Raw genomic sequence first — 22,872 nt, 5'->3', positions numbered from 1 at the left:
CAGTCTGAAATCCGGAGCATTCTGGAGAAGATTTTTATCAAGGATCTCTTTGTGCTTTGTTCCGTTAATCTTTCCCTCGATCCTGACTAGTCTCCCAGTCCCTGCCGCTGAAAAACATCCCCACAGCATAGTAAAATTGTTCAAATCAAATGTTATTTGTGACATGTGCCGAATACAACAGGTGTAGACCTTACAGTGAAATGCTTACTTACAAGCCAATGTAAATAGTCTGGTGGCGATTTGATTAGTTGAGTTGTTCAGCAGTCTTATGGCTTGGGGATAGAAGCTGTTAAGGAGCCTTTTGGTACTAAACTTGGCATTCGGTACCGCTTGCCATGCAGTTGCAGAGAGAACAGTCTATGACTTGGGTGACTGGAGTCTTTGACAATTTTTTGGGCCTTCCTCTGACACCGCCTAGTATATAGGTCCTGAATGTCAGGAAGCTTTGCCCCAGTGGTGTACTGGGTCGTACGCACTACCCTCTATAGCGTCTTACAGTCAGATGCCGAGCAGAAGCCTTACCAGGCGGTAATGCAACCGGTCAGGATGCTCTCGATGGTGCACCTGTAGAACTTTTTGAGGATCTGGGGACCCATGCCAAATCTATTCAGTCTCCTGAGGGGGAAAAGGTGTTGTCGTGCCCTCTTCACAACTGTCTTGGTGTGTTGGACCCGCTACACTTCAGTACCGTCGATGTTAATGGGGGCCAGTTTGGCCCTCCTTTTCCTGTAGTCCACGCTCAGCTCCTTTGTCTTGTTCACATTGAGAGAGAGGTTGTTGTCCTGGCACCACACTGCCAGGTCTCTGACCTCCTCCCTATAAGCTGTCTCATCGTTGTCGGTGATCAGGCCTACCACTGTTGAGTCGTCAGCAAACTTAATGATGGTGTTGGAGTCGTGCTTGCCCACGCAGTTGTGGGTGAACAGGGAGTACGGGAGGGGACTAAGCACACATCCCTGAGGGGCCCCAGTGTTGAGGATCAACGTGGCAGATGTGTTGTTGCCTACACTTACCACCTGAGGGCGGCCCTTCAGGAAGTCCAGGATCCAGTTTCAGAGGGAGGTGTTTAGTCCCAGCATCCTTAGCTTAGTGATGAGCTTTGGGGGCACTATGGTGTTGAACGCTGAGCTGTAGTCAATGAACAGCATTCTCATATAGTTTTGTCCAGGTGGGATAGGGCAGTGTGGATTGCGATTGAGATTGTGTCATCTGTGGATCTGTTGGGGCAGTATGGAGTGGGTCTAGGGTTTCTGGCATGATGGTATTGATGTGAGCCATGACCAGCTTTTCAAAGCACTTCATGGCTACCGACGTGAGTGCTACGGGGTGGTAATCATTTAGGCAGGTTACCTTTGCTTCCTTGGGCACAGGGACTATGGTAGTCTGTTTGAAACATGTAGGTATTACAGACTTGGCCAGGGAGAGGTTGAAAATGTCAGTGAGTTCTTGTTCACATCAGCTACAGAGAGCGTGATCACACAGTTGTCCAGAACAACTGGTGCTCTCATGCATGCTTCAGTGTTGCTTGCCTAAAAGCAAGCATAAAAGGCATTTAGCTTGTCTGGTAGGCTCACGTCACTGGACAGCTCACGGCTGGGCTGGGTTTTCCTTTGTAGTCATTAATAGTTTTCAAGCCATGCACATCCGATGAGCGTCAGAGCCGGTGTAGTAGGATTCAATATTAGTGCTCCTACTTATGAATCTGATAGAGCACTTTCATCAAAATTAAGTATAATTAATAATACAATCCCCCCCTGGGGAAAAAACGGTTGAATCAACATTATTTCCATGTCATTTCAACACAAATAATCAATGTGATTTTATTCAATCAATGTGGAAAACTTATTGGATTTACCAAAAGTCACCAACGTAAGGGCATTTCGTCCTTTCACCTAACTTTTAACCTAAATCCAATGACATGGTGATTTTCTTTGTTGATTTCACATTGAATTCACGTTAGTTGACAAGTGAACTAAATGTAAATCAAACTAGACATTGAACTGACATCTGTGTCCAGTGGGATGTCATCCCACTATTTCCCTCAAAACAACTCATAAGTATATAGAGAGATAGCTACTGCAGCACAGCTCCTCATGCAACATGCAATGTATTTCAACAGGTGCTGTCAAACGCCAAAAAAAATGAATTGAGTTAATCGCAGGATTTGCTGTGATTAATCACGATTAATCGCAAATTCAGAAATTGCTCAAATTGAGCTATAATTTAAAACGAATTATACAAAAAGCGTTACAAGAATATTGATGTCTTGATTTTGTCCAAAAGTAATGTTTATCAAAATTACGTAAATTGATAAAGCACACTTTCTTTAACCTCAATGTCAACTTGTTTTGACATCACATTGTTGTGATTGTTTTAGCTGTATAGATGTACTTAATTATACTTTGAATGTTGTCAATGTATTTTGAATGCTTTCAGACAATGCGATTAGTCACAATAAAAAAAAATTTGTGCAAAAATTACAAAAAGTTAACTTGAGTTATCTGACTAACTCTGACAGCCCTAATTTCAACACATTGTCATTGTTGAGTTGCATGGACTTACACCGCCTTTGACAATCATTAATCTCAGCACCTACTGTGCCATACAAAATCAGTGAGATTACTTTCTTCTGCATGTAATGGTATATTTGAATGTGTTTCCTTCCCAACCTCTGTTTTGTTAATTATTATTTAAATGTATCTAGGCAAGTCAGTTAAGAACACATTCTTATTTACAATGACAGCCTACCGGGGAACAGTGGGTTAATTGCCTTGTTCAGGGGCAGAATGACAGATTTTTACAATGTCAGCTCTGGGATTTGCTCTAACCACTACGCTACCTGCCACCCCCTGCCTAGGCATCTATTCTTTCTCAGCATATTCAGATGCCCTATTTCCTGTTCTCTTTTCTCCTTTTTTATGCATATTTTCACACTCATTCCCCCGTGTCTTCTTCTACCCCCAACTCTCCCTCGTCCAATCTATTCTGCTTGGATCACTCCCCCCTGTTGGTGCACTGAAACCCCATTGAGCTTTATGAGCGGCTGAAGACAGAGTGGCTGATGGGGCCTGTCTCCTGTCCTGTCACTTGACCCAGCCTGCATGACTCCACCCAGGAAATTTGCCATTTGTTACCTGATATGAGATTAAATAAAAGAGGAAATAACAATATTAGTATCAAAACCTTCCCACGGGGCAAAAACTGGTTGAATTAACATTGTTTCCACGTCATTTCAACAAAAAATAATCAATGTGATGACGTTGAATCAATGTGGGAAACTGGATTGGATTTGCAAAAAAGTAATAACTGTAAGGGAATTTAGTATTTTTTTCACCCAATGTTTAACCTAAATCCAATGTCATGGTGACAGTTTTTGTTGATTTCACATTGAATTCACATTAGTTGACAACTTAACCAAATGTATATAAAAAATGTACTAAGCTAGTCTAAAGAAGGCCAGTTCTATTGCTTCTTTAATCAGAACAACAGTTTTCAGCTGTGCTAACATAATTGCAAAAGGGTTTTCTAATGATCAATTAGCCTTTTAAAATTATAAACTTGGATTAGCTAACACAATGTGCCATTGGATGATTGCTGATAATGGGCCTCTGTACGTCTATGTAGATATTCCATTAAAAATCAGCAGTTTCCAGCTACAATAGTCATTTACAGCATTAACAATGTCTACACTGTATTGGGCTCGTAAGTAAGCATTTCACAGAAAAGTCTACACCTGTTGTATTCGGCGCAAGTGACCCATACATTTTATTTTAGTTTACACATTGATTTTTAAAAGTGATCTGTGACTTTTTCAATTCCTTGAAGTCTGAGTACTCGAGATACAAGAACTCAAATGTATAAGCAAGAGATGTTGTGAGTTTAGCTGTGTAGATATTATTTATGTTCCAAGGCCTATGTTTGTGTACTAGTGCCTATCACTGCCGGGAATTAAGGGGGCATTCACCTAGGACCTCGGCCAAACCACCTACACAATACTTAGTACAGAAAATAAATATAAAGCAGTGCCCAAAAAGGTGCTATCTAGAACCTTGAAGGGTTCTTCAGCTGTCTCCATAGAAGAACCCGAAGAAGACCCCTTTTTAGTTGCAGGTACAACCCCTTTTGTACAGAGGGTTCTACATGGAACCCAAAAGGGTTCTGCCTGGAAATAAAAATGCTTCTCCTATGGGGATAGCTGAAGAACCCTTTTGGAACCCTTTTTTTCTAAGAATGTAGATGTCATCTATCCATCTTGGAAAGAATTCTGCAAACTTTGCCACAGATCTTACACAACTGTGACATTGACCATCAGTCAATTACCTTCAGATTTGGTGGCCACTCGATCAGGGATCTGCTGAAAATACCAGTGGAGGGAGAGCAGAGGGTTAACATGAACAGAAACATATATGTTTTTATTTTTTATTTTTTACAGCCATTAAACAAATAAACATCTACACACAAACTGAACCAGTCATGCCAACTGGGTGTGAGGCTTTCATTCTATCAGAGTGATCTAGACAACTTCTAGATTTCAAGATCTTTATCTATTTCTCATAGAGGACTGCAAAGCCAATAATTGAATTACTGTTTAGATTGGACTACTGTGTAGAAATCTCATGTTCAAGGTCATGGAGGTCATGTTCAAAGACAGCGACATAAGCATAATATTTCACTAAATTTGATTTGCTGTCTTGCACAAGCCCTATAAACAATTAGTTCCTTGATTTGTCTTCTGCAGTTTTAGGAGGATCCCACAGTAGAAATGGCTGGTGGGTGTTTTTTTTTTTGCAGAGAAACTGGGCGATGATGCAAAGTGATGATGAGGAGTATCTTTCAGATTTTTATTAGGAGCAAAGCCAAAGAATAAAGTCACTGCTCAGTGGCGAAAGCAGATGATTTCTCTGACTGATTTGCTGCCACCCTAGGGTAGATGCGTGTGTTGATTTACAGCCCAGACAAACTGCTTATACTGTTGCAATACCCTGCTTAAAAAAAAAGCAGAGCAGCATTCATTTCAATCTGGTCCATGCTGGTAAATGCTGTTCTGAAGCTGGTCAAGTCGGTTGGACCAGCATGGTCTAGCTGGTCAAGCTGGTCTTAGTTGGTCAAGCATATGCTGGTCTATGCTGTTTTTTTTTTACAGCAGGTATTGTGACAATGTTTTTGAAATCAGAGATACTTTTAAACTATATTATTGTTAGTCTTGAGCCTACTGAAAATTAAGCCTCAATTAATGGATTCAGAAAAGACAAACCAATCTATAGTGTTGCAATGCAGGATATAATTACAGTAAAAAAGCCATCATTTTGGTGAATAATTAATGGGGGCTAAAACCCAACTGAGTACATATATACCTTTTGGTTGCTGTCAATAACATCACTTTGCTCACAATAAAGCAGGATACATTCGTCAAGGAACCACTTCATTGAGAAGACGTTTTATGACAACGGTTTGACACCTCCTCATACTGGAAGGCTCCTAATGTTGTTGCACTGTTGTTGATGTCATGTGGAAGTGGCTCTGCAATACTTTATTAATTGCATGCAAATTAGAGTCTTCAATTTAAACTAATTTGACCTGTGTTTAAGGGAGAAACACTGCAGCTACCTCACTCTTCAACCAAGGTGCATGAATTTAGGAGCAAACTGAAGTGAAGCTGAACTAACTCTTGGAAGACAGTGGAAGTGGATAAAGGTATGGCTTTACAGAAAGAGAAAATACATTTTAGAGTTGCCTCCTATGAGCTCAGGGACCAATCACAGAGGGAAAAACAAAAAACCCCTGATGTGATTGGTTCAATTGAGCAATTATTTTTGACAGACTGACGGTGGTTACATGTATTTTGCTCAGTTTATTCATGTAAATTGTCTGTGAAATCCATTCACGTTTCCAATGAGAATGTGGACATATGAAAGCACTACCATATTGAACTATGTGATTACCTGCTAACGAGATGATACTGTACTAGCTATAAATTACAGTACTGTAAATCATTTGTTGGGCGGTGATTAGGTCCAATGAGAGGTGTCCTCTGCATCACTTTTGTCCAATCTACCGGGATATGTCTGAGTGGTAGGTGGGTGCTACATGGTTGCTAGGGGGGCTGGAACCGGAAACGGACAAAAGCGTCCTGGACGCTCCATCACCGGATTCTGTTTTGATATGTTGTTGTTTAGCTAGCAGACCCAGTGAAACCATTCTACTCATTTGTAAGGGAAAATGTCGATAATAATCGCGCTTGACTGATCTTTCCCTTATTGGGATAGGAGAATAACTTGTAGTTAGGTAGGTAAATCGTACGTTTTTTGTACAAATTGAAGTTTCTAGCTAATATGCCAATGTTAGCGAATTAGCTAGCTACTGTAACGGTCTGTCACTGGAAACCTACGGTTAACCAGCTAACGTTACTGTAGCTAGCTATGAAACCATGTTAACAACATTATGGGAGTTATTATTCTAATTTAACGGCCAACTAATGTAGCTAGCTCGTTAGCTAACTAACGTAGCTAAAGCCGCGAATATAGTTTTAACTACAGTTGCTTCGTTAGTTAACTAGTTCGTTTTTGAAAAGGTTTCCTCTTTTAACTGTGGTAAAGGATTGATCATTGTGGCTAGCTACACTTAGCTAGCTAGCCAACTAGCTACGTGGATAGAGTTTGCATGACCTAATAGCATAGATGTATATGACCGTACACAGAGGTCCCATATGGGGATGCATGCGCTACTTAGAATACAATAGAACATAGTTACACTTTTCAAATGGCATCTACGACATTACTATTTATCCCTTTAAGTAACCATGACAGCAGCTGCTGCTCTGCAGATTGGAGACCAGCTGATCCTGGAAGAGGACTACGATGAGAACTACATCCCCTCTGAACAAGGTAGAGCAAAAGGATACAGAAGGGGCAGTATGGCTCCCTTTCTAGTTGACAGATCAGTAGACTGACTGTAAGCTACATTGCTGAAACAACTACACGAGGATGGTGCAAAGTGTTGTAGTGGGCATCGAACACATAGGCACATCTCAAAACCAAGCAATGATCTGTTTTACATAGATAAGCCACATATGACACATTCACTAACTTATTTTGGTTGTGTGAGAAGATGTAATGCTAGCTGGAGATTTTCCTCACTGCTACTTCCCCTCCCCTGTCAGAGATCCACGAGTACGCACGAGAGATTGGCATTGATCCCAATCGGGAGCCCGAGCTCCTATGGCTGGCCAGAGAGGGCATTGTTGCCCCACTGCCTCCCGAATGGAAACCCTGGTAAGCAGGCAGGCAGGCATCTGCCACTGTACCAGAGATGGAGTCTGAACCTGGTGGCGTCGGTCAGTAACATCCAATCAAGTGAATTTGAAACCGAACACAAATATTCTCACCTGTGTATGGATGGTCAACACATTTGTAGATGGGGGATGCTTTTTGTGCTACCCCAACTTGACTTCCATAAATGCATGTTTTTTTAATTGCAGTGAAACAGTACTTTAAATTTTATTTTTAACAGTACTTTTTTGATAGTGATTCATTAACCACAAATTACTACTGACTGGTCACAATTTCACCCTTCTCTTCCATGGATCAGTTTTGTCTCGGTCATGGTCTCGATTCACAGTCTTTTTTACTGTGATCTGAGTTTGAAGACGCCTGACATTGACTCCATCTCTGGCCCCTAGTAGTGTGTCAACACTGGTAGACTTCCCAGTATTTCCAGACACCATATGTTCACTGGTCTCTTCTCCCTTCTCTGAGTTCTGAGGTGCTGAAGTGACTCTCCCCCCTCTCGCAGTCAAGACGTGACGGGGGACGTGTACTACTTCAACTTCTCCTCGGGCCAGTCCACCTGGGACCACCCGTGTGACGAGCAATACCGCAGCCTGGTAAATCAGGAGCGAGAACGAGCCGGCACCCAGCCTCACGGGCCCCCCACCACCGGCGCTAAAAAGGAGAAGAAAAAGAAAAAAGACAAGAAGGAGAAAAAGAAGAAGGCAAAAGACCAAGAGCTCCTGAAGCCACCAGGAGTGAGTGGGTGTTGTTATGTTCTGAAATACACCAAGCGCATTAAGTGACTCACAGATGTCTCAGAACTCTGCAGTGCTGTTGTGTGTAGATGTATTGGTCTGGAAATAACTTCAGCTCTAAATAATGTCAAAGAAGCAAGGCTATTCCACTTAGTCACTGAGGCGTAGCAGAAAATAGAAAGGGAACAAAGTACAAAGATGAGGCGTTTAGAGTGGCTTGGCTGAACCAATACATTATTATTTGATATTGTCTTGGTCATCAACATAAGTCACATACTTATGCTTGGTTGCTTCATGCCCCCGAGTTGCTAAGTGATACAGTTATACCGATATAGTGATTATAGAGTTATAAGTCATTGTCCTAAGTCATTCTCCATGTCCTATGTGTATCCTTTCTTAGCCATCTATAAACAAAGGGGAAAGGCCTGCATTGAAGGAGAGCCAGACAGAAACACCCCTGGGAACAGCGAAAGGTTCCCTGGTAGGGGGTTCAAACTGACATGGGGGGTTAGCACCATACAATGAGGAATGAGACAGGGCAGTGGGGTTTGGCCTAGGGCCCACTGATGAAACACAGAGTCAAGCTGATGCAGTTAGTCATGGTAGTCTCGAGAGGGGAGCAGAGGGCTTTGTCACTGAGGAGGTGGTGGAATGGAGGGAGGCAGCAGAAGAGGGCAGGGAGAGCAGTAGTGATTTCAGCGACAAGGTGGTCTGTTTAGAAGTGAAGGTAGAGGAAGGAAAGGCTATTGAACCCCAAATGCTTTCATATGGTCATTCTACACCTGGGGCAGTGATGACGGAAACATGAGGGAAGAGAAGGCCAAGCAGAAGGGAAAGATCATCCTAGGAGTTCACTTACTTGATGCCAGGGACTGTGAGCAGGGCCTCGTCCCCTGCCTGGCCCCTCTCTGTCTCTCCCCTGGTCCCATGTCCCCCTACCTACCTCTCAGCCGAGAGACGGGATGGGAGAGAGCATGGCTGATCCAGCAGGGCAGTGCAGGAATTCTGCAGGTAGGACCACAGATTACAGACAGGAAATGGTAAGACGGCCTCAGAGCGTCAAGGAACTGTTGTAATTATAGGAGAAGGATTGGTAGAAGCAGGTGAATGATAGGAGCAGTATACCAAATTTGACTGAGTTTCGATAAGATCCTTGAATATCATGATGATTACTATTAACCTGAACCCTCTCTACACAACATATTTGTTCACGTGTGTCTCTCTTCTGTCTCTCAGCCATTAAGCTTGACCCTTGGGCCCCTGCAGGCCCCATTGGGGAGCCTGGGGAGCCTTGCTCCTCTGCGGGGTCTTGATGGCCCGGCCTTGAGGGGGTCCCTGAGCAGCTCTGGAGGGCTGGAGCCCCTGAAGACTCCCCTTGGGGTAAGAGTTTTCACCTTGATGAAAAATGAAGATAGTTCATTACCTTATGTACTGTATTACCCTTATTCTTATGGTGTGCTGTTGAAAGTCTCTAAACTTTTATCTCTCGCTCTCTGTCTCTCCTCCTTCCTTCCCTCCCCTAAGGGTCCTCTCTCAAGCCTCGGGTCCAGTCTACTGGGAGGGCGACAGGAGGAGCGTGTGGCTTTCTCTCCGCCTGGGTTCGAGGATGACGAGGATAACATCTCAGAGGATGAGCAGCCGGTATGACTTTCAACTGGCAAAGTGAATATTTGGAGAATAGAAGTGTCTAATTTGTGGAGTATAAGTTAGATGTATGACTGTGATGCTGTTTGCAGAGTCGTCGTGGCTCGGCCAGACTGTTACAGAACCTCCACCTGGACTTGGATGCGTTGGGAGGAGGGCTGCAGTATGAGGTACACTACCTTTTTCACAATGCACAACAACACCATGTCTATTTTATGGCATAGCCCCTTTAGGACTTTTCACCTACTTTCAACTCTGTCAGTGTATGATACCAGTGCAGATAAGCACAGTCCCATGTCATTATCACATTACAAAACCTCTCTGTATAATGGATTTAGGCTCAGCCGTGTGTGTTGTGTGGCTAACAGGACAGTGAGGCCAGTGGACTGGCCCCGCCAGAGGAGAAGACAGAAGCAGAGCTACAGGACCTGGCCCTGTCTGGAGAGCACAGCCCTGAGCCCCCCTCTCAGCAGGTAACTCGCACACTACTGATGTGGCTCAATCTATTACTTCTCTCACTGTCTCTTTCTCTCTTTTCATCCCACTGTCAATCCTGTGGTGTATGTTAGTTTTAGGACTTTCTAGTAGTTTAAACCCTACAGTGCATTCGGAAAGTGTTCAGACCCCTTGACTTTTTCCACATTTTGTTACGTTAATCTATACACAATACCCCATAATGACAAAGTTAAAACACGTTTAAAAAAAAAATATATACATTTTTGCAAATGTATACATTTTTTAAAACACAAATACCTTATTTACATAAGTATTCAGACCCTTTGCTATGAGACCCAAAATTGAGCTCAGGTGCATCCTGTTTCCATTGATCATCCATGAGATGTTTCTACTATTTGATTGGAGTCCACCTGTGGTAAATTCAATTGATTGGGCATGATTTGGAAAGGCACACACCTGTCTATATAAGATTTCCATAATTTTTTTTCAATAAATTTGCTAACATTTCTAAAAACCTGATTTTGCTTTGTCATTATGGGGTATTGTGTGTAGATTGATGAGATAAAAAACGATTTAATCAATTTTAGAATAAGGCTGTAACGTAACAAAATGTGGAAAAAGTCAAGGGGTCTGAATACTTTCCGAATGCACTGTATACTTAGATATATTGAACAAACCCATGACTATGTTATTGGATCTATCTGAAGAGAGATCACAAGATGCAGACCTAGATAGAACTGCTCTTGTTTACTAGATTGCCTTTAACCAAAACCAACACTTTGAGGGATGGAAAGTGTAAGCTATCATTGGGAAAATGTGTAGGCCTATTCATTCATTCAGACATAACATCTTTGTCATTTATCAACTCTCATAAGTGTGTGTGTGTGTGACTTTAAACATGTGTTCCGTGTTCTTGTGTGTCTATCTCTTCCTGGTTGTGTAGCTGCTGTGTCAGTGGGAGCTGTGCTATGGTCACGGCTGCCACTGTTTCTTTCTGTTGGTCCTCTTGTCCTCATACTGTCACTGTTATTGCTTTGCCATCTGAGTCTTTCATTTGATCACCCTTTACGTTGGTCTTAGGTCTTTCTGTGTGTGTGTGTGTTTAACTGTGCACTTCCTGTGATATTGTCACACTTCTCTGTGTTGTTTGTTGTTGACATGACTGTTCTCTTTCGATGAGCTCTACCTACGGAATGCGTGAGTGGTTTGCATGCTGCTCAGGTCCCTGTGTCTTCTCCTTGTCACAATATCCCCAACTCCTCCCCCTACTTTCTTTATTTTTGTGTTTGTGTCTATGCACGTCTTCCCTCTCTTTCTCTCTGGTGGCCACCATCCTCCCCTTCCAACCAAGGTCTCCCTTCGTGGACGCCACCTCCTCTCCTCCCCACCAAGCGGAGGCAGCAGGGACTGCAGTAGTGCTGCTGGGGTCTGCCCCCCTACCCCAGACCCCCAGCCTGCTAAAACTAGAGACAGTGGAGAGCAGGAAGAAGATTATGAGGGGTGGGGAGAGGACAGAGAGAGTGTGGCTGAGGAGGAAGGAGGTGAAGAGGAGAACCAGAGAGAAGTAGGGCAAGCGAGTGAGAAGAAGGAAGGAGAGGAGGGGGAGGGCAAGGACGTTGAGGCTGAGGTCAGTGAGGAGGTAGAGTGTGAAGGAAAGTTGGAGGAGGGAGAGGAGGAAAGTGACGAGGTCATAAAGAGGTGTGTAAAAAGTGAGGATGGGGAGGAAGAGGAGACTGGTGACGTAGTTGAGGAAAATGTCAATAAAAATGAGGAAGGAGGAAGTGATGAAATGATGGAGAGATATCTTGGAGAGCAAGAAGAGAGTGATGAGGTAGTAGAGCGGTGTGTTACAAATGAAGAACTAGAGGTAGGTCATGACAAACAGGTGGAGGACTGTAATGAGCTAGTTGAGAGCAGTGTTAAAAGTGAAGAAGAACCAAAAGCAGATGAGAGAGACACTAAAAGTGAGGAAGCAGGAGAGGAAAAAGAGGGGGAACAGGAGGAAGAGAGTGATGAGGTAGTAGAGAGATATATGAAAGAGATGGAGGGAGGAGATGTAGAGGAAAGTGAGATAGTGGGCGAGAGACATTTCAAAAGGAAGCATGTGGAAAGGAAGGAAGAGACTGTTAGAGACAGTATAGAGGAGGAAGATGAGGCAAAGGGAGATGAGGATAGTGATGAAGTGGTTGAGAGGTGGTTGAAAGAGGAGGAGGTGAAAGAGGAGGGTGAGAGGGAGGTGGTGGAGAGGTGTGTGAAAAGTGAGGAAGAGGTGGAAGATGAGGAGGCTGAGGAGGGTGAGAGTGAGGTGGTGGAGAGGTGTGTGAAAAGTGAAGAAGAGGTGAAAGATGAGGAGGGTGAGAGTGAGGTGGTGGAGAGGTGTGTGAAAAGTGAGGAAGAGGTGGAAGATGAGGAGGGTGAGAGTGAGGTGGTGGAGAGGTGTGTGAAAAGTGAAGAAGAGGTGAAAGATGAGGAGGGTGAGAGTGAGGTGGTGGAGAGGTGTGTGAAAAGTGAGGAAGAGGTGGAAGATGACGGTAAAGAGGAAGCTGGTGAGAGTGAGGTGATAGACAGGTGTGTGAAAAGTGTTGAAGAGGAGGGCAAAGAGGAGGCTGAGGAGGGAGAGAGTGAAGTGTTGGAGAGGTGTGTGAAAAGTGAGGAAGTAGAAGAGGAGGTCGGCAAAGAGGAGGCTGAGGAGGGAGAGAGTGAAGTGGTGGAGAGGTGTGTGAAAAGTGAGGAAGGGGAGGAGGGTAAAGATGAACCTGAGGAGGCGAGGGAGAGGTGTGTGAAAAGTGAGGAGGGGGAGGAGGGTAAAGATGAACCTGAGGAGGCGAGGGAGAGGTGTGTGAAAAGTGAGGAGGGGGAGGAAAGTGACAAAGTCTTCGAGAGATGCTCGCTGAGTGAAAAACAGGCTAGGGAAGGAGAGGAGAGCAGTGAGGAGGAGGTGGAGGGGTGCGTCAAAAGCAAACGAAAAGAAAAGGAAGGAGACAGACTTGAAGAAGACAGTGATGAGGTGGTGGAAAACTGCATTCAGACCGTGCAAGCCTCACCGAAACCCAAAACATCCACAAGCTCAGAGGAAGTAATCGAGAGACTCGAGCAACAAACGGTCCAAGCTAAGTCACTGGGGAAGAAGAAGTTAGCAGACCTTAAACGAAGTGACAACATGGAGGTGTATGTGGGGAAGAAGAAGAATGTGCCCAAACAAAGCCCTCTACCAGCAGAGGTAGGGGTTTGGTGTGCTTTGACCATGTCGTGGCCCCTGCCCTGTGTGCTCCCCCTCTGCATGCACCTCCGCCCCTCTCTCAGCCAAAGGAGACACCAATCCACTCCCTGAGGGGCTGTGTTGGCTCAAGTCCCAACCCTGGTGAATCCAGCCCCCCATGGTCTCCCTCTCACATCACATTGGTGTCTTTGGTAATATGTGTATATGCAGTCAGCTCTGAGGACTGGATTGGAACATTCTGGTCCCCTTGTTTTGCTTCCATCCCTCCACCTCTAGAGCTGAGCACTGCAGCCCCATCCTATCAACCAGCCCCCTAGGCGGCCCCATCCTCTCAGGCAGCCCCATCCTCTCAGGCAGCCCCATCCGCTCAGGCAGCCCCATTCGCTCAGGCAGCCCCATTCGCTCAGGCAGCCCCATTCGCTCAGGCAGCCCCATTCGCTCAGGCAGCCCCATCCACTCAGACAGCCCCCAAGGCAGCCCCATCCGCTCAGACAGCCCCCAAGGCAGCCCCATCGGCTCAGACAGCCCCCAAGGCAGCCCCATCCGCTCAGACAGCCCCCAAGGCAGCCCCATCCTCTCAGACAGCCCCCAAGGCAGCCCCATCCTCTCAGACAGCCCCCTAGGCAGCCCCATCCTCTCAGCCAGCCCTCTAGGCGGCCCCATCCTCTCACCAGCCCCCAAGGCAGCCCCATCCTCTTATACAGTCCCCAAGGCAGCCGGTCCTCTCAGTCCAAACTTGCGGTGCTGTAGCCTGTGTTTCTCTGTCTCTACTGCCTGCTTGACCAGCCCTGTGCTTGTGTGGTAGAGTCTCACTATTTGCCTCTTGTCTGCCCAAGCTTTGCTGATCAAACCAATGAGATGGCTGCTCTGTGCTGTTGACTAGTGTATTGTCCCTTTTCTGCTGTACTTGCTTTGTCCTGCTACGAGAGCCTTCATAATTGCTGTGTGTCGCTGAGAATGGCAGTATGCATCCATGTTTTCTATCTATCTGTGTGTGAGTGCGTGCGTGTGTGTGCGTGTGCGTGTGTGTGTGTGTGTGTGTGTGTGTGTGTGTGTGTGTGTGTGTGTGTGTGTGTGTGTGTGTGTGTGTGGTGTTGAGGTGATACGGTGTTGAGGTGATACGGTGTTGAGGTGATACGGTAGCACTATGCTTCATGTCAGTGACTGAGTGTGTTTACATCAGCAGTCAGAGGCCAGCGAGCACATCGAGGTGGCATCCTCCTCCACTGAGGACCTCAAGGTACTTTATTATGGATTAAGATCATGTCCCAGTAGATAGGCCTGTAGAATAGATGCTTTATAATGTGACATTTAAACAGATATTATCAAGGGGTATGTTGAGTAAAGGCAAACAGTGTTGTTCCATTTTCCCTTTAGTCTGGTTTTGGCTCCAAGTTGTCAGAGAAAGTCCTGGACCTGAAGGATCTCTCCCTTGCTGTTAGTCCACTCCTGCAGGTATCACACTCTCTCCTTCTCTTCCTCGCCTTTCTTTTTCTCCCTCGCTCGCCCCTCTTCACCTCCTTCCTCCTCAGCTACACTCTCTCTCCTTCTCAGTCACAGTGGTTCTCTGGCTGTAGAGTCTGTAGGCAGAGTTTGTACCGTTGTTTTATTTTGAGAGTGAACAATACATCATGCCATGTAGAGTTATGTTAGCCTTTGCTATTCACCTAAAGAAAAGTCTGTATTTTCCCCAGGACAAAGTGGGGATAGTGAAAGTCAGTGCGGAGGAGAAGGAACGGAGGAAGAGGGCAGAAGCTGCAGAGAGGTTGGCAGACAAGCCTTTCTGATAAATGCCCATATTTCAGTGAAATGTCCTCTCTGAACTCAAACACACGTTGTTATACAAGCATATTGTCAGTGTCATTGGTGCAGTAGTCTGTTTCTCACAAAGATCTGCAAGTCTAGAGCTGAGCCAAATCATTTATCTGACTCCTCTCTCTTACTCTTCCTCTCTCTCTCTCTCCCCCCTCCTTCCCTCCTCCTCTCTCTCCCCTCTTTTTCTTTCTCTCTCTCTCTCCCCTCCTTCCCTCTTCCTCTCTCTCCCCTCCTTCCCTCTTTCTCTCTTCCTCTCTCTCTCTTCCTCTCTCTCTCTCTCTCTCTCTCTCCCCTCATTCCCTCTTCTCCACTCTCTCTCTTCCCTCCTTCCCTCCTCCCAAACTCTGCAGGCGTCTCCATGGTGCAGGCAGGGAGGATCCAGTGATGGAGGACAGGCCCCCCAGCCAGCCCAGTGAATCCCAGCAGACCACAGGATCCTCCCACTGTGAGCCGGAACCCCGGCTGCGGGCCGAGGGGGTCAGCACCAGCGCCAGCCTAGGGGTGCCGGGGGTCCAGCGGCCTGACACCTCCAGAGGCCGCCTGGTTAGGAGCCCCCACGCCCACTACAAAGAGGAAGCCCCCAGACAGGGGGAGGACAGCAGAAGGGCCCAGGAGAAGGAGAGGAGGGAGACTGAGAGGGAGATGGAGGAGAAGGAGCGTGCGCTGCAGGAGAGGCAGGAGAAGGTGCGCCTCCTTCAGGAGGAGCTGAGCCGGGAGGAGGAGGAGGAGGAACGGAGGCTGAAGGAGGAGAGCAAGGAGAGGGTCAGGTAGGCATTCAGGCAGCAGCCCACAGAGTGGTCAACCTCCCTCTCCACTCATGTCCACTGTTATAGTAGTATTTGTGAGCTGTGATGTGTGAGTATGTGACTCAATGTTGATGCTTAGTGCTGTGTGACAGTGCTGGTTATCTCACCTGCTGCTGTGTGTGTGTTCTGGTCCTGACCGGTCTTCCAGGAGCCTGAGGGAGAGGCTCCAGAGTAAGGGGAGGGAAGAGGAGAGCAGGCTGAGTGTGGAGTCTGAAAGCAGGCTACTGGAGCTGAGGGAGATGGCCCGGAGGGAGAGAGAGAACCAGCAACGCAACATCAGGTGACTCATCTCATCTCTCTACTATTCATCCATCTGCTTAAGCACACACACACACACACACACACACACACACACACACACACACACACACACACACACACACACATTCATATGACAGCAATCTCCGTGGAGTGCTCCACTGACCGTTAGATCACATGCTCAGCGACCCTAGCCATATTAATATGACACTGCTTCACATAACTATTCTGTGCTTAGGCGATACTGTTCTTTCTACACATACAGTAGGTATAGAAATACCGCTCGGTCACTGGACAAAAAACAAGACAAAAAAAGATTTGCGCTAGAAATGATTGTGTGTGCGTGCTTGCTACGTTCGTATGTGTGTTTTCATCAGGGAGGAGGGTGAGGCGATGCTGAGAGAGCTGCGTGCCACCCTGGAGGCGGAGAGAGAGGCAGAGCGAGAGAGGATAGAGGCCCAGAGGAGGCGGGACCTGGAGCGACTGAGGGAGGAGTCAGAGGAGAAGCTCCATGGGGAGAAGCGGAGACTGCTTGGGGAGCGGGAGGAGCAACTCAGCTCCCTCAAACAGGAGGTGAGAGAGTGGGATGTGGGAGAGGGGAAATGGGGGAGATATAGGAGAGGGGCCTTCCAATACACACGTGTACTCGAAATAACTGTTTGGGTTTTTGTGAGGGAAATACATGGAGTGAGTCTAGGATAGGGTGTGTGTCACACAGGTGATGGTTGAAGACAGTGTGTTGTTGTGTTCCTTAGGGGAGAAGCAGTGCCAGTGAGAGGTGGAGGGAGTTGAAGAGCCCTCGTAGCCCGGAGCAGCATCTAGCAGAGTACCAAAGAGAGGTGATAGAACACACACACACACACACACACACACACACACACACACACACACACACACACACACACACACACACACACACACACACACACACTACTTCCCACCTTTGGTACACAAAACCATACCCCTCATCTCCCTGACTGCAGATACACATATTACCAGTAAGTCAATCTAAACCCTATGGAGTGTTGTGACATTATGAATCCCTCCCACTGACTGGGACTTGGTCCAGTTGGGAGACGTGCTCCAGGAAGTGAGGGAGGAAGTGCAGCGTGACCATGCCAGGAAGCTGGGGCAGCTCAAAGACGACCACCACAGAGAACTCAACTCGATCAGAGAGAGTCATCTGGACCAGGTGAGACACAGTTCAAAGGTCACAGCTTCTCGTAACCTGCCTGCTGCTACTGTCATTGTTGCTTTGGCTGTTGCCTCTGCACTGTTGTCCCTACATGTAATGCTGCAGTTAAATATTGTGGAAATGAACTCCTGATCTATTTGTGTGTGTCTGTCTGTGTGTGCTGTTGTCCTCCAGGAGGCTGTCCAAAAGGAACAGTTGCTGTGTGTCCTGCAGGAGGAGAGGGATCGCCTGCTGGCTGCACACAGCGCCCAGCTGGAAAGACTCCGTACACAGCTAGACTCCCAGCTCTGCAAGACCCGCCAGACACACACACGCAAGGTGAGGACAGAGACACACACACGAACACACATCATCATCTCTAAACACCTGTCATCCCTCAGGAGGCAGAGATTCAGGAGCTGGGGGACAGGCTGGAGCTGAGGGCCAGGGAACTGAAGAGCCAGGAGACCATACTGAAGACCCAGGTAATCAGTCACTGTTGCACTGATATGTGTCTGCGTCACTATCTGGAACACTTAGGGATGGCCTCGGCTTTGGAAAGGAGCGAACTGTAAGTGTGTGGTTGGCCGCTGTTGATTAAAGGACATATCCGCTTGCCACTGTTCAGGCAGCGAATTTGAAGAAGAGGAGGCAGCAGCTTGGGGATGAAGAGGATGAGATAGACAGAGGAATCGAGGTGAGGATTCATCATCATCACCACCACCACCTCGGTCTTCATCGTGCTGTAGATGTTAAGCCTGTGATGTTTTCAGGCTCTGCCTGGAGTCATGCAGGAGAGAGATGGACTGAGAGAGGATCTGGAGAGGGTGGAAGGACAGAGGGACAGGGCGAGGCAGGAGGCGGAGAGAGGGCGGGAGGAGAGGACCAAAGTGAGAGAGGAGTTGGAGAGAATGAGGGAGGAGAGGGACAAAGCAAGAGAGGAGAGCAGGAGGATGAAGGAGGAGCGGGACCGGCTGGAGAGCAAGGTGGAGCTGCTGCAGGAGCGCTGTGATCGGCTGGGCCGCAGAGTCAGGTACACACACACACACACACACACACACACCAGTGGAGGCTGCTGAGGGGAGGACGGCTCATAATAATGGCCGGAATGGAGTGAATGGAAAGGTATCAACCGCATGGTTTACAGCCATTATTACACACACACACCTGGCCCGTTAGTTGGGGTCAACCTCTGTTCACACTGTTTCATTGTCACCTTGCAGCTGACAGTAGCATGTCTTCCAGACTTAGTGGGAGACTTCAATTCTAGCTTGCCAGACTATTGAGCTCTTTCTCAAGCGGTACTTTCTCAGGGACAAACACATGATTCTATTGCAGTGATCTGGAGCAGAGTGAGATCAAGAGGCCTTCTACTAGACTGGACAGAACAGAGGAGGAGGAGAGGAAGAAGGAGAAGGATAGCGAGGCAGCACCCTCTGCTGGACGGGAGAAAGTGCTGCATGTGGAACACCTGAAAGAACCTCCTCTCTCCCCCATCTCCAGAGACAGCGAGAGCAGCTTGGATGAGTATGTGTGTGTGTGTGTGTGTGTGTGTGTGAGAGAGAGAGAGAGCATGCATGTTGCACCTTTCTATCCTGACTAACTTCTATGTGGTGTGTGTGTGTGTGTGTGTGTGTGTGTGTGTGTGTGTGTGTGTGTGTGTTTCTCTCTTCCTGTCCTTCTCCCAGCTTGCATCAGTATATCTCCTCTGAGGGCCTGTCCCTGCAGAAGGCCCGGCGCTTCCTGGAGAGGGAGAGTGGTCGTCTGAGTGAAAGACAGGCAGCGCTGCAGGCAGCGCAGGCCCTGTCCAGCTCCTCTCAGTACCCCAACACCACCACGCACGTCCAGGCCACACAGCAGATGTACAGGAACCTGCAGCAGGTACGTGTAAGTGTGACTCCCTTCCTTATCCCTTATAGACTCCTACACCCTGCCCTAGCGCCCTTGTGTTGAACATTCATGAAGTGAGAGAGTATGCTTGACCTCCGTGTGTAACTGTCCCTGGATCGTCTCTCGCTCTCTTTCCCTCCCTCTCTCTGTCGCTCTCTTTCGTTTCCGCTTGTCTTCCTCAGGAGGCCAGTGACGTGGAGGAGTTGAGGGTGACTGTGCAGAGGGGGAACTCGTTGCTACGCAGGAAAGAGGAGAGACTGCAACAGCTAGAGAGCTCCGTAGCTGAAGAGGTGCCTTAGTACTACACCATAAAACGTTTATATACCACTTATCCTGCCCCCTGTACACCACCTGTACTACATACCATGCCCATAACGTTATACATACTTCAATAGATTGCTAATAAACAACACACTATACAACGAGGGGACAAAACATTAAGAACACCTGCTCATTCCACGACACAGACTGGTTAGGTGAATCCAGTTGAAAGCTATGATCCCTTATTGATATCACCTGTTAAGTCCACTTTAATCAGTGTAGATGAAGGGGAGGAGACGGGTTAAAGAAGGATTTTTAAGCCTTGAGACAATTGAGACATGGATTGTGTATGTGTGCCATTCACAGGGTGAATGGGCAAGACTAAAGCTTTCAGTTCCTTTGAATGGGGTATGGTGGTAGGGGCCAGGCGCACCAGTTTCAGTGTGTCTAAGGCACTGTATCTCAGTACAAGAGGCGTCACTACAGTCTCTGGTTCGAATCCAGGCTGTATCACATCTGGCCGTGATTGGGAGTCCCATTGGCTCAGCGTCGTCCAGGTTTGGCCGGGGTAGGCCGTCATTGTAAATAAGAATTTGTTCTTAACTGATTTGCCTAGTTAAATAAAGGTTCAATAAAAAGAACTGTAACGCTGCTGGATTTTTAATTCTCAACAGTTTTCTTTGTGTATCAAGAATGGTCCACCACCCAAAGGACATCCAGCCAACTTGACACAACTGTGGGAAGCATTGGAGTCAGCATCCCTGTGGAACGCTTTCGACACTTTGTGGAGTCCATGCCCCGACGAACTGAGGCTGTTTTCAAGTAAAAAGGGGGTGCGACTCAATATTAGGAAGGTGTTCCTAATGTTTTGTACACATACATATTTTGTATGCATTTTTCCCATTTAGCAGACAGTCTTATCCAGAGCGACTTACAGTCAGTGTGTTCAACTTAAGGTAGCTAGCTAAGCCAATCGTTGTAAGTAAAACGTTCCTCAATAAAGCAGTTATCAGCTAAATCATTGATGTTAAGAGAAGACAAGTGTTCGTGTTAGAAAGTACAAAAGTATGGAGTTTGTTTTTTTCCTCTTGCTTTCCCTTGCCCAGGTCTCCCATCATCACTACTATGATGACCAGGGCAGACTGGCTGCTGATAGGAAGGTAACCTTTGATGTGACTGAATCGGATATGAGCAGCGTCAGCAACGGCCATGATGGCCCAGGTGAGACATACGGGAATATCCATTCCTTACACACTCATAACAGGCCTGTACTCCTCCTCTGCCATGTTATTTATACTCTCTCTCTCCCCCTTCACCGTTTCTCCTTTTTTTCCCCCTTCCTTCCTTCCTTCCTTGTCCCTTGCTTTTCTCCCTATGTCTTTTCTGACATTCTCTCTCTTTCCCTCTCTATCTCTCCTCTCCAGGTGGGGAGCCCACAGTGCCAGCTAAAGTGCAGCACTTAGCCGAGTCGCTCCAGCACATTTCTGGCCAGCTCAACACAGTCCTGGGCGCCCTGGGCTCCCTGACCCAACGCCAGACTCCTTACCAGCCTCTCCCCCTACCTCTGCCACTCTCCCAGCCCCGAACCCCCACCTCAATGCCTCTTTCACAGCTCTCCATGCCTCAGTCTGGGCCCTCCTGGGCATGGGCCCCTCACAGCACCTCCACCCAGACACGGGGTTCTGAGGACCTGCTCAACAGCCGCTGGGCCAAGCTCTTCCCTGGTACATCTCAACCAAAGACATCCAATATCATATATGTTATATTAAATATGCGTTCTATTTAGTTCAGGGTTGTCTGTGTACTTTCAGGTAGGGGGAGTTGTTGGTTTAACGAGACTACACTTCTCTTTGTCCCTTCTATAGGGGCTCCTATTGAGTCCATAGCCACCAGTTCCTTGAGGACCAATGCTCTTTATTCAGGGTACAGTCCTGCAAGGTAAATGGGAAAATAACAAACATGAAAATGATGGAAATGCCTCTTTAAAAAAAAATCTAGACTGTCACTCATCCCTTTCACAGTAGTCTTATCTTGTTGAAGGAAGGTACTAAAGAAATGTGTGTCTGTATGTGTTAGTGAGCAGGCTCGTAGTCTGTCCTCCATGCAGCCTAAGGCAGCGGAGATGGATGGCCAGAGGCTACAGGGTCTGATTGACGGCAACAAGAGATGGCTGGAGACACGCAGGAAAGACCCCAGTGTGTATCCTTCTGTAAACATGCTCACACACACCACAACTTATAATGGAGCTTGGTTCAGTCTTGTACATTTCTTTAACAGGCTTTCATCAGACCTCTGTTCACGCGTTATCGGACCCCCCCAACTATGAGTGGACTGGTCCAGCTGAGCCTGGACGACAACAACCAGATTAAAGTGTACCATTACTAAAGGGGGAGGGAGAAGTTACATACGGAGCAAGGATCAACACAAGCAGATAAAGCTGTATTGTTACTGAAAAAGGGCTAAGGACAGGGGTGGGTTTTTAAAATTCACTTTTAATGCAGGGATCCCTCTAGCTCTGGTCCAGGGCGTTACTAGAGGAACCGCCCTCGACTGTGTGTGTACCAAAGGTACGCCCTGGACTAGAGCTAAGATTCCTCTACAACCACATTTCCATATCAGATTACTGTAAGAAACCTTACCTCCAGTGAACTCTTCATCCTCAGGTTTAGCTGTGATTGGGTGACAGAAGAGAGAACACTAGGGCTGTTGTAATTTCATTCATTTGGCATGCAAGGGTGAACAGCTTGGGAGTATGGAGACAATAGCCCCCAAATCAGTTTGTTTCCCAATTCTTTTGCCTCTATTTAAATGTTTCAAAAGTAGAACGCATAGTTGTTACATATTCAATAGGTGCTTCACTTTATTAGGAGAGACAGAGGTTTATGAGATACCGTTGATATCTTACATTTCTAAGCCTCATAACTGATGTGAGATGGTAAGTGACTAAAGATCAGTGTCGTTGTAATTCTGCTGTATGAGAAGTTCAAGCCATAATAACCACTACAAGGGCAAGACAACTTGTGAAGCATTCAGTCTATGAAATTCTGGTAAGAGAGACCCTCTTCCAGTGTGTTTACTGTGCAGATAGATGTGTGCAATTTTTACAGTATTTTTATAAATATTTTAATAAATGTAAAGTGGTGTATATTCATAATGCCCATGTCAAGCTTTCATTCTTTTTCATGCAGCAGCTTTTCAATATTTCATTTGTCTGCATTACAAAGTAATCACCAGGGTTGTATTCATTGGGACACGCAATGAAAATTTGAATTTCTTGGACAAGTTCAGGTAGTCTTTCCCTGATAGTCAATTATCTTCCATTTGG

The 22,872-nt window shown here is 46.6% G+C and overlaps 1 protein-coding gene across 5 annotated transcripts; it reads left to right on the top strand.

Annotated features, from left to right (window-relative positions):
- Nucleotides 1-6,076: 6,076 nt before the first annotated feature.
- LOC106612635 (centrosomal protein of 164 kDa) lies at nt 6,077-22,701 on the top strand. Of its 5 annotated transcripts, XM_045724428.1 has the most exons (30): nt 6,077-6,285; nt 6,795-6,884; nt 7,160-7,271; nt 7,792-8,023; nt 8,424-8,504; nt 9,260-9,403; nt 9,548-9,664; nt 9,760-9,837; nt 10,036-10,140; nt 11,475-13,343; nt 14,527-14,583; nt 14,721-14,798; nt 15,038-15,108; nt 15,509-15,925; nt 16,113-16,244; nt 16,600-16,795; nt 16,978-17,061; nt 17,292-17,414; nt 17,592-17,735; nt 17,798-17,881; nt 18,025-18,093; nt 18,170-18,429; nt 18,735-18,923; nt 19,085-19,277; nt 19,469-19,576; nt 20,654-20,768; nt 20,972-21,271; nt 21,413-21,485; nt 21,624-21,746; nt 21,836-22,701. In XM_045724428.1, the coding sequence occupies exons 2-30, from the start codon at nt 6,800-6,802 to the stop codon at nt 21,930-21,932; spliced, it is 5,736 nt and encodes a 1,911-aa protein (XP_045580384.1). In that variant the 5' UTR covers nt 6,077-6,285; nt 6,795-6,799; the 3' UTR covers nt 21,933-22,701. The 5 variants fall into 5 exon arrangements, with proteins under 5 accessions (XP_045580384.1, XP_045580386.1, XP_045580385.1 ...); XM_045724430.1 differs by lacking the exon at nt 8,424-8,504 and having other exon boundaries at nt 9,290-9,403; nt 19,085-19,283; XM_045724429.1 differs by lacking the exon at nt 8,424-8,504 and having other exon boundaries at nt 19,085-19,283.
- The last annotated feature ends 171 nt before the right edge of the window (nt 22,702-22,872 follow it).

This window comes from Salmo salar, chromosome ssa09, assembly GCF_905237065.1.
Source record: "Salmo salar chromosome ssa09, Ssal_v3.1, whole genome shotgun sequence".
Classification (NCBI taxonomy): Eukaryota; Metazoa; Chordata; class Actinopteri; order Salmoniformes; family Salmonidae; genus Salmo; species Salmo salar.
Note: the sequence above shows the minus strand (reverse complement) of the source record. Positions and strands in the feature narration are given on the sequence as shown.

Bases quoted from the DNA above. Each gene is read 5' to 3' on its own strand.
- LOC106612635 (XM_045724428.1), top strand. From the start codon at position 6,800: ATGACAGCAGCTGCTGCTCTGCAGATTGGAGACCAGCTGATCCTGGAA. The intron at 13,344-14,526 runs GTAGGGGTTTGG...TGTTTACATCAG, and splicing joins AAAGCCCTCTACCAGCAGAG to CAGTCAGAGGCCAGCGAGCA. The intron at 14,799-15,037 runs GTATCACACTCT...TATTTTCCCCAG, and splicing joins CTGTTAGTCCACTCCTGCAG to GACAAAGTGGGGATAGTGAA.